This window comes from Erinaceus europaeus, chromosome X (assembly GCF_950295315.1).
Source record: "Erinaceus europaeus chromosome X, mEriEur2.1, whole genome shotgun sequence".
NCBI lineage: Eukaryota > Metazoa > Chordata > Mammalia > Eulipotyphla > Erinaceidae > Erinaceus > Erinaceus europaeus.
This window is the reverse complement of record NC_080185.1, coordinates 18716951-18733086: the sequence shown is the minus strand read 5'-3', so window position 1 is coordinate 18733086 and position 16136 is coordinate 18716951. Positions and strand designations below refer to the sequence as shown.

At 43.3% G+C, this 16136-nt stretch overlaps 1 protein-coding gene and 1 long non-coding RNA gene across 2 annotated transcripts in view; one reads left to right on the top strand and one right to left on the bottom strand.

Moving 5' to 3' along the window:
* Positions 1 to 16136, bottom strand: part of LOC132535873 (uncharacterized) — a 32155-nt gene that overhangs the window by 11172 nt on the left and 4847 nt on the right. The window lies entirely within an intron of this gene.
* On the top strand, positions 11470 to 12733 carry LOC103114850 (putative MAGE domain-containing protein MAGEA13P). The gene has a single exon (XM_007524574.2). It carries the CDS (start codon positions 11510 to 11512, stop codon positions 12560 to 12562), a length of 1053 nt encoding a protein of 350 aa, XP_007524636.2. The 5' UTR covers positions 11470 to 11509; the 3' UTR covers positions 12563 to 12733.

The following is a 16136-nucleotide window of genomic DNA, read 5'->3' as shown; positions in this document are numbered from 1 at the left end:
TCCCGACTCTAACCATGGCTACTTTTAGCCCTCGATCCCCACCACCCAAGAAAAACCCTGCAATGGTGTGCTCGCATTTCCTTAGTGCTTATTGTACTCAGTTTAGCAATAAGATGAATAATCGGTAGTCTGGCATTTAGGGAAGGAAGAATTCTGAAAATGATATGAGAAGGGTCTCTTGGAGCTAAACTTGGACATGCTGCTTGGTGCCACAGAAAGCCAACCATTGCCATACCAAAGTTTGCTAGAAGGGAAGGGTCTTTCATGGCAGTCTAGGGTGCAGTGGTGGTGGAAACATTGCTCAGCTCTCTCTCCTTCAGGGAATATTTGTATGGGCATAATGAATGACTTCTAACTGCTTTCTTGTCTAGTTCATGAAAATCAAGAGGTGGGTTTCAGGACAATCAGGTTGGGGTTTTGAGAGCAAAAAAACAAAGAACTAAATCTCCAGATAAACAGGATGTGTATCTTGAAGTCCTTGGATTATTTGCTTCGTGGGTGACCATGTGTACTTGTGCATGTCCTCCTAAAATATAACTTTTGTAACCAATTTACTGCTTCTGTAAGCAGTTACTGCAAAACAGCGAAAGAGTTGTTTTTTTTCGTCTAACCCAGTTTATTTATTTATTTATTTTTATTTTCCCTTCTGTTGCCCTTGTTGTTTATCGTTGTTATTGTTGTTATTATTATTTCTGTCGTTGTTGGATAGGACAGAGAGAAATCGAGAGAGGAGGGGGAGAGAAAATAGACACCTGCAGACCTGCTTCACCACCTGTGAAGCTAACCCCCTGTACGTGGGGAGCCAAGAGTTCGAACCGGGATTTATGTTTTGTCTAACTCATGTCAGATAACCCCTAAGGATCACAGTTTCTGCCCCCCTTCCCCTTTTTTTTTTCCTCCAGGGTGATTGCTGGGCTCGGAGCCTGCACCATGAATCCACCGCTCCTGGAGGCCATTTTTCCCCGTTTTTGTTACCCTAGTTGTTGCAGCCTTGTTGCGGTTATTATTGCCATTGTTGACGTTGCTTTATTGTTGGATAGGACAGAGAGAACTGGAGAGAGGAGGGGAAGACAGAGAGAGAGGGGAGAGAAAGACACCTGCAGACCTGCTTCACCGCTCGTGAAGCGACTCCCCTGCAGGTGGGGAGCTGGGGGCTCGAACCGGGATCCTTACTCCGGTCCCTGCGCTTTGCGCCACGTGCGCTTAACCCACTGCGCCACCGCCCGACTCCCCCCCTTATTTTTATGTGACTTCAATCTTGGTGTTTAGAGTTGATCATCACCTTTACTGTTGAGAAGGAATATGGTTAAAATTTAGGTGATGATGGGATAAGCGCTATTTGGTGAAAGCAGTTTGAAAGATATGACACCTTAGTTCTCAGAATACATTAGTCCACTCCAAAAGTTCTTTATGAATTTTTGAGGTTTTCCTTAGTTGATTCCCAAAATTATGCTTCCATCATGCTTTATAAAAGACATGTCTATAGAATCAAAATGGAGTGGAAAAAAATACAACTTAAAAGCCAAACTAAACCAGAAATCCATTCAGGAATTCTGGAGGTAGCCAGTGGAAGATTTTTAGATGTCATGGTCAAAGTATCTTCCTTTTTTCATTTCTCCCCTTTTCTTTTCTTTTTTCTTTCCTTTTTTTAATTATTATTTTTTTTAACCAGAGCATTGCTTAGGTCTGGCCTAAGGAGGTGCAGGGGATAAAGCCTGGGACTTTGGAGCCCCAGGTGTGAGAATATCTTTGCATAACCATAATCATAATGCTATCTCCACCACTCATAATCAGGGTGAAATTATCTTCAGAATACAGTTGTTTGGGGTTGTGATTTGTCTGCTATCACCAAATATCTGGAAAGCAGTGCTCTGTTGTAAGGTTTGTCTTTGTACAACCATATTAGTAATTACTGAGGTCTCTATCAAAAAGGTTTCTGTGTCCACTTGGTAAGATTTCAGAAAAGGACACTCAGTTCTTAATCTATGCAAGTCACAAAGATTGGGAGAAAACTCAAGACATTACTTCAGAAAGTCATAGTCAGGGGAGGCAGGAAAAACCAAGAGTCTGTTTTAGTTCCCATGTAAAAGCAGAAAGAAGTTTCAAAAATTAGGAATACTAGAACCTGATGTCCCTATGCAAATCTGCTACTGAAACATTTTCCTCTCCATTTTCAGTCTGATCTACCAGATGATTGAAACAAAACTCAATGTGTTTGCAAATGAAGTCTCATATATTTGATCTGTTATTTTCCTTAAGTACATTAAAAAGCAAAGACTACCATATGTATAATTTAAATTTGTTTTGCTGAAACCTTGGCACAGAACCTCAGATTAAGCTTTTTTACCTTTTATATAAAAAGTTTTATTGCAATATTAATGGTTTACAGTAAACTGAATTGATGGTACATGTATAACATTTCTCATAGTTTTGCAAAATGCTCCCACCCCAGCTTAGGTATTATTATTTTTTTTACTTTTTAATTGTTTTATTAGTGCAATCATATTTTACAAGTCAATTGTCACATAAGAATTTTTTAAAATTTCATGATAGGTGTCTGCACCAAACTGAGCTGTTGTTTGTTTTCCTTTTCTTTTCTCTCTCTCTCTCTCTCTGTCTGTCTGTCTGTCTGTCTGTCTGTCTGTCTTTTGCTACCAGGGTTATTTCTAAGGGTTGGTACTTTTACAATGAATCCACTGCTCATGGCAGCATCCCATCCCCCCCTTTTTTTCTCTTGATAGGACAGAAATAACTTGATAGGGAGAGAGAAAAAGAGACATCTGTAGCACTCCTTCACCACTAGTAAAACTTGCCCCTGCTAATGTGGATGGTGCTTGAACCCTGGTTCTTGCACATGGTCAATGTGTGCACTTAATCAGGTATGCCACTGCCCAACCCCTAGACTGAGTTTCTTCTTTAAAAAAAAAAAATGGTATTACCTTTATTTATTTACTGGATAGAGACAGCCAGAAATCAAGATGAAAGGGGGATTATAGAAAGAGAGAGAGACACCTGCAACTCTGCTTCACCAACCACAAAGCTTTCCTCAACAGGTGGGGACTGGGGCTTGAACTTGGGTCCTTGCGCATTGTAAAGTGCGCTCAACCAGGTGCACTACTACATGGCCCCCTAGAATGAGTTTCTCAATGGTCTTTCAGGCCTTTGGACTCACCCAGAAAGGAGTCACTCCTTTCTAAAGAGGCAGTCTTAGACTCTGCCAGTGGCAGCTTCTTAAGGTTCCCCAGTTCAAGGAATTTCTGGTCTCATAATGGAGCTGTTGGGCCCAGCTATGAGCACACCTGGTTAAGGGAACATATTACCAAGAGCAAGGACTTGGGTTCAAGCCCCTACTCACCACCTGCAGTGAAGCAGGTCTGCAAGTGTCTTTCTCTTCCTCTCTCTATCTCCCCGTCTTCTCTCAATTTCTTTCTATCTTATCTAATAAATAATAATAATAAACTGCCTTTCTTGCCCTCTCAGAGGACTGGAACCCTGTTATCAGAGTGCTTACTTTGTTGACTTTGTGAGAGTAATCTTTTTTTGTTTGTTTTAAAAAATGTATTTGTGATTTAAAAATGGTTTACAAGATTGTAAGATATAAACCCACTACCACCCCTCCCCATGATAACCAATAACGATCATAGTCTGTGAGAACAATTTTAATTCCTAAGGCTGTGTGCTCTCTGGAACTGCAGTTGAAGAGACAGTAAAAGTTTGTGTATAACAAAGCAGGAAAATATGTTTTTTCTGTATTTCTGCATGCAAGTTCATTACCATAAGAGTACTTATTAAAGTGGTCCGGGAGGTGGCGGAGTGGTAAAGATTTGGACTCTCAAACATGAGGTCCTGAGTTTGATCTCCGGCAGTACATGTGCCAGAGTGATGTCTGATTATTTCGCTCTCCTCCTATCTTTCTCATAAATAAATAAAATCTTTGTAAAAATAATAAAAAATAAATGTTATTAAAAAAGAATGCTTATTAAAAGATTTTTACATGCTGATGGTCTCAGGGAGAAAAAATATTTCCTTTCTGCTCACAAAAAGATGGAATCAATCAGGCTGCTGCTGTCAGCTTACAATAGGGGAAAATTGTTAAATCTCGAAAAATACTATTTTTATTTCTTTGTTTTGTTCTTTTTGTGTCACTAGAGCTTCACACATGCGTGGTTTCATTGCTCCTAGGCTAACTTTTTGTTTTTATCTATCTCTATCTACATACACACATGTACAGAGAAAAACCAGAACTTTTCTCCAATGGTGCCAGGGTTTAAACCAGGGTCTTGTGCATGACAAGGTATGCACTCTAAGAGTGAGCTATCTATCTTTGGGTCTCAACAAAATATGATTTCTTTCTTTCTGTCTGTCTCTTTCTCTCTCTCTTTTTTTTCCTTTTTGTTGCCCTTGTTTTTATCGTTGTGGTTATTACTGTTGTTGTTATTGATGTTGTTGCCAGATAGGACAAAGAGAAATGGAGAGGGGAGGGGAAGACAGAGAGGGGGAGAGAAAGACACCTGAAGACCTGCTCCACCTCTTGTGAAGCGAACCCCCTGCGGGTGGGGAGCCAGCTGGGGGGGGGGGGGCTCAAACCCGGATCCTTGTGCTTTGCGCCTTGTGCGCTTAACCCACTGCGCTACCACCCGACCCCCAATAAAATAGGATTTTACAGGCCGGTCGCTTAAGCACACATAGTTCTGTGCGCAAGGATCTGCACATGAACCCGAGTTTGAGTCCCACTCCCCGCCTGCTGTGAAGATGCTTTATAAGTGGCAAAACAGGTCTGCAGGTGTCTTATCATTCTCTCTCCTTCTCTATCTCTTTCTTCCTCCTCAATTTCTCTCTGTCTTATAGAATAAAATGGAAAAAGAAAGGACCTTCAGGAGTCGTGACTTCCTAGTGCAGGCACTGAGCCCCTGGAGGCAAAAATAAGTAAACAAAGAAAATATGATTTTATTAATTTATATTTGCCACCATGGTTATCTCTGGGGCTAGGTGCTTGCATAACAAATCCACCACTCCCAGAGCCATTTTTTCTTCTTTTTTCTTATATAGGACAGAGACAATTAGAGAAGAAAGAGGGGGGGATAGGGAGAATATGAGAGACACCTGCAGTACTGTTTCACCACTTGTAATGCTTCTCCTCTTGCAGGTTGGCAGTGAGGCCTCAACTGGGGGCAGCACTGCCCAGGTCCTACATATGATCTTAAAGTTAATAAATTCTATATTTGTCCACTCAGTTCCATGAAGAAAATCTTGATATCTTCGTAGTACTTTTTTATATTTACTTATTTTCCCTTTTGTTGCCCTTGTTTTTTATTGTCGTTGTAGTTATTGCTGTTGTTGTTGATGTCATTGTTGTTGGATGGAACAGAGAAAAATGGAGAGAGGAAGGGAAGACGGGGGTGCGGGGGGGGGGGGTAGAAAGTGACGCCCCTGCAGATGGGGAGCTGCGAGCTCTAACCAGGATCCTTACTCCAGTCCTTGAGTTTTGCGTCATGTGCTCTTAACCCTCCGTACTGCCGCCCGGCCCCCGCCCTATCACATTTTTAGAATAACCAGAATTGACCAGAACCTACCAGACTTCTAGGAAGTTTCACACCATCTTAAAATTGTTTGGAGATCGATCGGTAACTCAACGGGTTATGAGCACATGGCACAAAGCACAAGGACAGGCATAAGAATCCCAGTTCGAGTATTATTATATGGAAAACTGGCAAATGTTATGAATATAGAAACTATTGTATTTACTGTCGAAAGTAAAGCATGAATTCCCCAATAAAGAAATTAAGAAAGAAAAAAAAAATCGCCATTAGAGCCCCTTGCTTCCCCCTCCCCGAGGGGGGGGGAGGATCGCTTCACAAGCGGTGAAGCAGGTCTGTAGGTGTCTTATCTATCTCCCCCCCTCCGTCTTCCCTTCCTCTCTCCATTTCTCTCTGCCCTATCCAATAACAACGACATCAATAACAACAGCAATAATAACCACAACAATGTTAAACAACAAGGGCATCAAAAGGGGAAAAAATAGCCTCCAGGAGCAGTGGATTCCTACCGAGCCCCAGCAATAACCCTGAAAACAAATACACACACACACACATATATTTTATTAATATTAACATACATGTTAATAAAGTAAGATATTTTCTTTAATTGTCAATATTCCCTATACATTCTAACAATATAGTTTGATATTTGTATATAAAATAATGTCTTTATATATTTCTCATCTCACAAGGAGAGTAAGCAGTATGGGGTCCCTTAGGAACTCTTCTAAAACCTACAATGGTTCTTTTACCTTGCAGCTGATGGGGGCTGAGTAGGTATCATAGTAATTATGCAAAAATACTTCTGTGCCTGAACCCTCAGCACCAGCCATAAGTCAGAACTGAACAGTGCTCTGGTAAAAAGAGGGAGAAAAAAAAGAAAGAAGAAACTTGGAGGGGTCAGGCAGTGTCACACCCAGTTAAGTACATGTAGTCTGAAGCGCAAAATCCCGAGCAAGAATCTGGGTTGGAGCCCCTGGCTTCCCACCTGCAGGGAGAACACTTCAAGAGTGATAGAGCAGATCTGCCGGGGTCTCTTTGTCCCTCTCCCTCTCTATCTTCTCCTCTTCTCTCAGTTCTCTCTGTCCTATTAAATAAAAATGGGAGAAAATGTCTCTGCCGAGAGCAGTGGACTCATAGTGCTGGCACCAAACCTCAGAGATAACCCTGAAGGCAAAAAACAAAAACAAAACCCTTTTAATTGGTCAGTGATTTTATTCTTTTTCATCAAATCTTGATTTACAGGAAGTTTTCTCATAGGCATTTGTTACCAACATGAAAAACATTTGTTTCAAGTTATTATAAGAATTGTTCTGGTTGCAACCATATCTTCAGCAGTTTTTTTTTGAGGTAGATAATTATTTATTTTTTCTTATTTTACAAGCAAGCTTGAAATTGAAGAGCTTAATGTTACACAGGTAGAAAGTGAAAGTAGAAGAGTTTGAGTTATGAAATCAAGAATTCTGCAAAGATCTGTTATTAAGTAAGAATGATATCTTTAAATATATTCTATCCTTTGAACAAAAGGAATCAATTCAAATCTGCTTGTGAACCAGGAGATCACTCACCTGGGGGAACACACTCCTTAGATGCTCAAGGATCTGGGCTTGAGCCTCTGGAAAGGCCCAAACAACATTAAACAAATAATAAATAAATAATTTATATAATAATAATAATGTATATAATTAAATAAATAAACAAACTAATGTGGTCTCCTGCCTAATTTTACTGCATATAGTAAATTTTAAAAATTCTTGCAACCAGTTGCTAGACCAGAAGAATGAATAATCCTCACAACTTCTAAGCCATGCACTTCTCTGCCAGTACTTGTATTCATAGCTTTGAATTCCCAGGTTCAGAAGTAAACTCAGGGCCCAGGTGGTGGTACTTCCAATTATGCATATGTGATACAATATGCAAAGACCTGGCTTCAAGCCCCCACCTGAACGAGGAAAGCCTCATAAGCAGTGTGTCTCCCATTCTCTCCCTCCATCTCCCCCTTCCCTCTCACTTTCCCTCTCCAATAAATACAATAAATTAAAATCTAAAAAAGTAATCCTAAGTGAGTAATGAATCTTTCACCAAAAAATTAGCCAAATAATCAGTAGATTCCCCTTACCAGGCCTCCTCAAAACAAAACCTACTTCTCCTGTTAAATAATATGTTAATTTATGGCCAACATACATTGGTAAAACAACCATATTACATCCAGCATTACTTTAAGGATATGTCCTTCAAATTGATCCTAGGGGTGCGTATTTCCCTTCTAATTAGTGTTTTAAGTCTCCACTGGATAAATGCCAGAGTGGCATTTCTGGTGGTATTTCTAGATCATAAGGTACTTCCATTTTTTTTTAAGGACTTTCCATACAGTCTTCCAAAGGGGCTGTACCACGTTGCATTCCCACCAGCAGTGAAGCAGAGTTCCCTTTTCTCCACAGCCTCTCCAACACCTGTCATTTCCTGGTTGGTTGATGGAGGCCATTCTCTCAGGTGTGAGACTGAATCTCAGTGTGGTTTTAATTTTCATTTCTTTCATGATAAGGGGAGAACTTCTTCATCTGTCTGTGGGCCATATATATTTCTTCTTTACAAAACTGTCTAGTCCTTTGGCCCACTTTTTTTTTAATTGGTGAGTTCTTAATTTTTAAAGCATCTTTTCTTGTATCAAAACCTCCCAGAACATATTTCTTGAAAACACTTTTAAAACAATTATTCTAATAATGCCATCCAAAGGCAAAATAAAACACATGGATAGGAAACACATAAGTTGAAATGCATACAGAAATCTCTTAGTTTCCATTTAAGATTTCTATCAGTCATCTGTATTAATAAATATTGTAAAATCCAGTTTCCTTTTTGGTAGTTTCATTTTTGGCCTCTCACGTAACCATAGGCCTGCTCATGTTACTGTTAGCCACACAAATAACAAATTAGTTGGATCATACTAGTCACAAGATACTAACCCTAACCTATGGATATTTTAAAATCTCAAATTTCCAGGTTCAGTAAGATCATTGAAGGAGATATCAAATCATACATAGTAAATATACAAATTCACCAGTGTACTGTGTCAAAAGCAGTGGTCAAAAACCAGCTTTTAGCACAGTCCTTAGTCATCAAGGAAAATCAGACAACAAACAAAGAATTTAGTGTTCTTCTAACCAGATTAGGATCTTTCTAAGGAGACTCTAAACAGGATCTTGACTTTTTTAAATTCCAAGATAAGAGACCAGGTCTTCTGGGACAGATATGCACAAGGCTGCAATGCATATTGGGATAACTCACCCTTAGATGACTTTTTTTTTAGTGATACAGTTGTGGTATATGTACATAATATCTGACATCTTAATTAAGTCTTTATCTGGTACAAAGTAATGGCAAGGACACTAAGGAAAGAGGGTCTCTATATGAGGAAGGGAGCAGTGAATGGTCTGTCCTCTACATAAGGGCATTAAGGACCCAGTCCACAACAGTGAAAGTAGACCTAGGTTGGTGGTGGAACTGGTGTGCAGACACTTATAATAGAAGGATGAGAAATCATACCCATGTGATAACTGTCTTGTAAATCATTTCCCCCTTTAAAAATATTTTTTAATGTCCAGGCTGCAACAAGTCTCTTCCAGGTGACCCCTTCCCCACCTCACACCATGAAGGCTTCAATCTTTACAGTAAACCAATAAAGTCTGTTAAATGTCCCACAGTGTCACAATTTGAACATGGAACTGCAGTTCAGTGACAACCCAAACACTCATATAAGTTTTGATATGAAAGTGAAATATCACATCTGAAAAGCAATAGAACCAGGGGCCTTGCTCAGCTCTCTGGCAGGCTCTCTCTCTCTCTCTCTCTCTCTCTCTCTCTCTCTCTCTCTTTCTCTCTCTCTCTGTCTCTGTTTACATAAAAGGAATGGCTTAAAATTTTATCTTGTGGATTTCTTGAAAAAACAAATGGGGTTGAGACAAATAGGATAAGGCCTTGAGGAGAAAACTTGGAGCTAGTGCTCAGGATAAACAGGATGGGGGGATTGGCTTGAGTTCCTCTGATAATCTGGCTCCCTGGATAATGATGTGTTTCTGTGAATTTCCTCCCTAAAACACCATTTTTTAGTATACCAACAAATAGTAACTTATTCACTGTTTCTGCAAGGCAGTTTCTGCAAAACAGTGTGAATGAGCTATTGTTTCTGTCTCACTCAATGTAACCATGGCAGAACAGTTCGGCCTTGTCCCCAGGAGGCTATGTTAGATGGCTTGTCCATTATAGGTTCCAGCTTGATTCAGAGTGGAAGGTGCCTTCCTCCCTATTGCCCTGCTGCAGCTACTCCTGAGCTCCTCACTGTCCCTGAGGTCAGTCCTTTCCCAGGCTGGAGGTGCTGAGGCTGCTTCAGTAGGGACCTGGGCAGGGCTGATAGCAGCAGAAGGAGGGTTGGTTCTCAGGCCTTCCTGGAACAGCGGGATGGCCCTGAGAAGCAGATTTCTACCCGAAAGCATGAAGAGAAAATAGAAAATGCCTACTGACCTGTGCTTTACCGTGACTTTGACTCACCCCATGTGGAGTCCCCCAAAAGCTGTGTCCCCAGGTTTCAACCTGAGGGTCATATGGAGTGAACCTTCCAATTTGGGGTTGGATTCTAGTCAGGTCTGCTGTGAGAGGAGTTCCAGACCCTGCAAGATTGTGTAGGAACCAACTGGAGCTCTCTCCTTAGCTCACTGCAATGAAGAGAACTCTTGACCCTCCTTTTGTATGTTCTTTTTTTTTTTTTTTTTGGTCTTGTTTTTAAAAGTTTATGTATAAAATGGAAATATTAACAGGGCCATAGGATAAGAGTGGTATAATTCCCACCACCAGAACTCTGTATCCTACCCCTCTTTTCTCCTATCCCCAGCCCTTCCAAACTTTGCAGGATAGTGTCTCAGATTCCATAACCCTTCCTCTGTGACTCTTCCTCAGACCCTACTTGTGGTCCTCTTGCTTCTCCCACTGCCTTTCCTACATCCCTGCCTTTCTACTGTCCACCCTGTTGCCGCCCACCCTTGACTACAGCAAAAGTACCCCTTTCATTTCTGAATCTCAAAAGAGCTCCAAGCACCACAATGCCTTTAACCTCTACCCCTTCCAATCCATTCCTGTATCTCTACTCCAACCCTAGCAAGAGATACTCCTGTTTTGCCTCTCACCTTGCTTGCACCCCTCTCCCTCTCACACACGTCAGGAGAGAGTAACCCAGCCCTTCCATCTGCCCTCTCTCACTCTCTTCACCTCCTACCACTCTACTCCCCAATGCGGCAAGAAGTGCACTGGCCTCACTCAGCATCTTCCCTCTAGTACCCCTGTGTCTAGATTGGTCCCACTCCCTCCACCACACCCACCATAGCCAGAGTGCCTCAGTTAATATTACTCCCTATCTTTCCAACATCCTTAAGTTCCCACTGCAGGAAGTTAATACCTGTACCCCACAGCCAGAGGCGACCCTGCTTTCCTCACTCCACATCTCTTCCCCTCCACTATAGGAAGAGAGTGTTCTAACTCTGGATCTCTATTCCCTAACTCTATCTTCTATGTCCACCTATTGTCCTTGGAAAAACACCACAATGGACTGCAGATATGTTGTATTCACTTATCCATCTTGGGAGTCCAAGGAAATGAGATTCTCTGAGGTGCAGACTCAGATAAGAAGAGGGCAGAGGTTTATTAATGCTTGATAGGTTCAAGGTTAGAAGACTGACAGAGGAATGAGGAGACCTCTCCAGACAGAGGCCTACAAGCACTCCTCCTTGCTGTCAGCTTTGGAGGACCCAGAACAGGAATGTTAGGCAGGCAAACTTCCTACAGTCTGAACTGAGCATGCCTGCAGGTGATTTCCAGAAGATCAGAGCCTTTACAAACTCCTGTGTCTCTGACTCTTTCCTCTCTCTTTTGGATCAGCTTCACCAGCTGCCACCTGCCTGCTTACCCCAGCCCCAGTCATCATGTCTCATATCCCAAAGAGTCAGGGCCTGGAGATCCCAGGGGCCCGGAAGACCGAAGAAAGTGCACAGAGCTGGCTGGACACCATGGTGTCCTCAGCTGAAGAGGAGGAGAAGGGCACATTCTTTGAAGAGAGCACGTCAGAGGAAGAGTATGTCTTGGAGACGCCCAGTGCCCCCCAGAACTCCCCAGAAGTCTACCACATTTACACTCTGATCCAGGCCATCCCGTGCAGCCACCCTGGTGAGAGTTCCAGCAGCCAGGAGGGCGAGGGCAGCGCCTCCCAGGCCGAAGCACAGCCACAAGAGTTTCTGATCGGTGACCAGCTGGACAAGAAGGTGGCAGAGTTGGTGAAGTTCCTGAGCTTCAAGTACAGAATCAAGGAGCCTATCACCAAGGCAGAAATGCTGACGAATGTCATCAAAGAGCAAGAGGCCCACTTCCCCATCATCTTCAACAAAGTGTGTGAGTGCATGGAGGTGGTCTTTGGCTTAGAAGTGAAGGAGGTGGATGCCAGCAGCCACTCGTATGAGCTCCACAAAATCCTGGATCTCACCTACGACGGCATGCTGAATGATAACAGCTTGCCCAAGACGGGCCTCCTCATCCTCATCCTGGGTGTGATCTTCATGGAGGGCAACGTTGCCTCTGAGGAGAAGGTGTGGGAGGTGCTCAGTATGATCGGGGTGTGTGCAGGCAGGAGAGATTTCATCTATGGAGAGCCCAGGAAGCTCATCACCAAAGATCTGGTGCAGGAGAGGTACCTGGAGTACCGGCAGGTGGCGGACAGCGATCCTCCCAGCTATGAGTTCCTGTGGGGTCCCCGGGCCTGTGCTGAAACCACCAAGATGAAGGTCCTCCAGTTCTTCTCCAAGGTCAGTGGCACTGTGCCCACTTCCTTCCCATCCCGCTATGAGGAAGCTCTGAGAGATGAGTTGGAGAGAGCCCAGGCCAGAATTGCTGCCTTGCATGGCTCACGGGCCCCAGGTGAGGAAGATTCCAGCAGCGTCGAGTCTGGCAGCGAGTCTGGTGGCGCCAAGTCCTGCCCGGAGTGAAGCCCAAGGGAGGTTCTCTGCTCAGTTTCAACAAGGCCTTCCAGGCTCTACAGAATGGAGGACTGAGCCGCACTTTTGCTTCCTGTGTGCTGTGTTCTAAGCCGTTTCCCTATTTTAGAGCTCTCCAGTTTTGCTGTCGAAGTTTCTGAAGGATTTTGGTGATAGAGCTATTGTTTTTTATTAGATTTAAAACCATTGGGACACCTTCCTGTTATTCTGTGACCTAGATCTGGATGTTACATTTGAATACCAATTTGATCAGAAGTGTTTAAAAAGTCTTTGTTTAAATTGATGGGATCCAGTAACGGGAAAGAATATGAAAGACAGCTTTATCTGGTTCCGTCATGATTTATCCTCTTTCATTTTCTCATGAAAATAAGTCCTAGATTTGGTCATTAGAAATCTTACTTGTATTTTCACTTTAATAAATGTTCTTTCTGCCTAGTTGGTTTGTTTATTTTCTATTTTATTTGAATTTCTAATCTTTGTAACATGTTGTGACTCAAGTGTGTATATAAAGGGTTAAAGGACAGAGATTCTAACTGGAAGATGTGAGATGGTACCTGGTGCATAAGGAGCAAATGAAAATAGGGTGTCAGGTGGTGAGATTTCAGATGTGAACAGCCAAATCCATATGCCCTGAACCAAAGCAGTTTGAAGGGCTGGGAAACCGCAGTTCCTCAGTGAGAGTGCATTTAAACTAAACTGGGGGGAGGGGGGTAAGACCAAATTTTCTCAGGATGCATCTTTAATGTGAGTAAAAAGCTTGGAGAGGAAAACTTAAGAATTACTTAAGGTCTAACCTTTAGGAAAGACTAGGAAGACCGACCGAGGGTTGTCTCATGCAGTAGAACTCCCCACAACTCCACCCTTTTCCTGTCCCTTATGTCATTCCATGATGCTCAAACCTAAGGTCCAAATATGTCACAACAGGACTTCTATCTTGAGATTATATGGTGAGACTTGAATCATTTGAGTCTGGTTTTGGGTTATCAGAGATGATTTCTAGGCAGTGTTTGCTAAACTTGAAGAAACACCTTTCCCCAGTGTACCTCTCTTCTTAGAAGTTCCCATTTCAGGTTTTTAGTTGTGATGTCACTGAAGTTTCATTCCCAAGTCTGAGGCTTTCTCTGAGGGGGCTGTGCCATTAGTTCAGAAGTGAGAGGAAAAGCCAGGAAATGAGGTCTCTGAGGTAGAAGGGGAAACCACCTACCCTCACTGCAGAAAGACCATGAATCTTGACTGCAGTAAACCCAAGGGAGCTCCAAACAAAGGCAACTGGATGGTTTTCTTCTTAGTTTTCATGTGCACATAACCGGGCCCCCTGCTGTATTTTATGTTGACCTCAATTTTGTGCTTCTGAAACCCATGAGGTCTCTTCTGAGGGGTCCCAATTCCAGCCAGCAGAAGGAGGAATCCCAGTCACTGGCCTTCCCCCAATAAGGTAAGAGCCAGGAGGCAGAAGACCACCTAAACCCATGTAGGACAGGGATGCAAGTCTTGCCCAGTACTTGTTTTAGCTCTGACGAACCCCTAGATGGTCCCAGCTTCCATCTTGAGAAACAGAGATCAGTGGGGCTTACTGCTTGGGGCTGGGTTCAGGGCAGCAGGTGGAGGACTCACAGGCCTACCAACGTTTACAGAGGACAACTTTTTCCAGTGTGACAGTGCCTCCTGACACCTTTATTTTTAAATTAATTATCTTTATTGGATAGAAGCAGTCAGAAATTGAGAGGGAAGGGAAGATAGAGAGGAAAAGTGGCAGACACCTATAGCACTACTTCACCACTTGCAAAGCATTCCCCCTGCAGGTGGGGCCTGGGGGCTCGAACTTGGGCCCTTGCATATTGTAACACATGCGCTCAACAAGGTGTGCCACCACCTAGCCCCACCCCTGACACCTTTCTCAACCCTCCACCATGCACCCTCACTCCCCCCATTTCTAGTTCACTGCAGGGACAGAATGCTCCAACTTACCCTCTCTGCTTCTCTTCTACATTTCCACGCTGGACTCTTGGCACCCACACATGCACAACCAGACAGCTTTCCTGCAGACTTTCAGCCTTCCAGCTACCCAAACCTTGAGTGAGAAAATGCCTCAGTTTACCTGCCTCCCCAGGGCTCTACCCTCAACCTTCTCCTCTGCTCCCTCCCTTTTCCCCTCCACCTTCCCCCCATGTCCCTTCCACCCTCCCCACCCATCCCGTTATCACCCCTAGGAAACTCCCAATTGAGCTCTTGATATCTTACATCCTGATTTCTCCTTAGGAGTTCGGGAGGTGAGGCTTGTTATCTGGACATGGGCTCCGTTCAGCAGAGAGGAGTCTCAGCCTTGAAATGTATTAAGGGGAGGATGCTGAGAAAGAACTGAAGAGGCTCTCACTGCAGAGAGGTTATCCCAGTAACCATCCATTAGTAAGGAGCCACAAGCTGGACCCAGATGTGTGTTTTGTTCAGGCTTCCATGTTTGGGGCATCTGAGGAGTATGAGGTCTTTCTGAAGGGACATACTAATATCAGGAGTGAGGAGAGGTCTAAGTGAGGCCCACCACATTTGGGGGCAGTGGTGGAGTGGAGTGGATTCTGGCCTTGCCTTGCCGTGGCACTCATGCCTGGGAGGGTTTCTGAATATAGTGTATCCCAACTTCCATCTTGAGAGTCCGATGACAGTAAGGAATATTCGCAGGGGCCATACACAGGTCCTAAGCCCTTCTGAGGCTTCTGGTTAGGACTCATTTTTTAAAAAAAATTGTTTTATTTATTTGTTCCCTTTTGTTGCTCTTGTTGTTTTATTGTTGTAGTTATTATTATTGTCGTTGTTGGATAAGACAGAAATGGAGAGACGAGAATACAGAAAGGGGGAGAGAAAGATAGACACCTGCAGACCTGCTTCACTGCTTGTGAAGCGACTCCTGCAGGTGGGGAGCCAGGGCTCGAACCGTGATCTTTATGCCGGTCCTTGCGCCAGTCCTTGTGCTTTGTGCCACCTGCGCTTAACCCGCTGTGCTACAGCTCGACTCCCTGGTTAGGACTCTTAAGAGGACTCTTGTTACAGCACAAGGAGGTTCGGCTATTGGAAAAAAGCAACAGGCATTTAGGATTTAATTTCATACTGGTGGCAGACTGCCCAGCTCTGCCTTCCAATTCCTTTATCTCTGAGCACGTTTATTAGAGAGAAAGGGGTGAAGCCTGAAATTAGATGTTTTGCATCATTTGATTGGTCCAGTCTGTTTTGATAAGCAGAGGGACCTTGAAGTCACCTTTTATCTAAACACCTGGTTGGTGATGTCTTCACATGAAGGAAGAATGGAGTGAGGTTAGGAAAGGTCGAGAGTTCATCTTGGTGAGTTTGATTGGTTTAGTCTGTCTTGTTAAATAAAGAGGCCTTGAAGTCATTTTTTTATCTGGACACCAGACTTCTAGTTTGGGAGTCTGGGGGGTTGTATAAGGTTTTTTCTGAGGGATGAGAACTTGGCTTAACAGTGGTCATGGCCCCAGGCCTTGCTAGGAATCAAAGTAAGGGGGAAATGGAGAGACTTTCCCACCCCAGGAATATGCAGTCTGGTCTGCAGTCA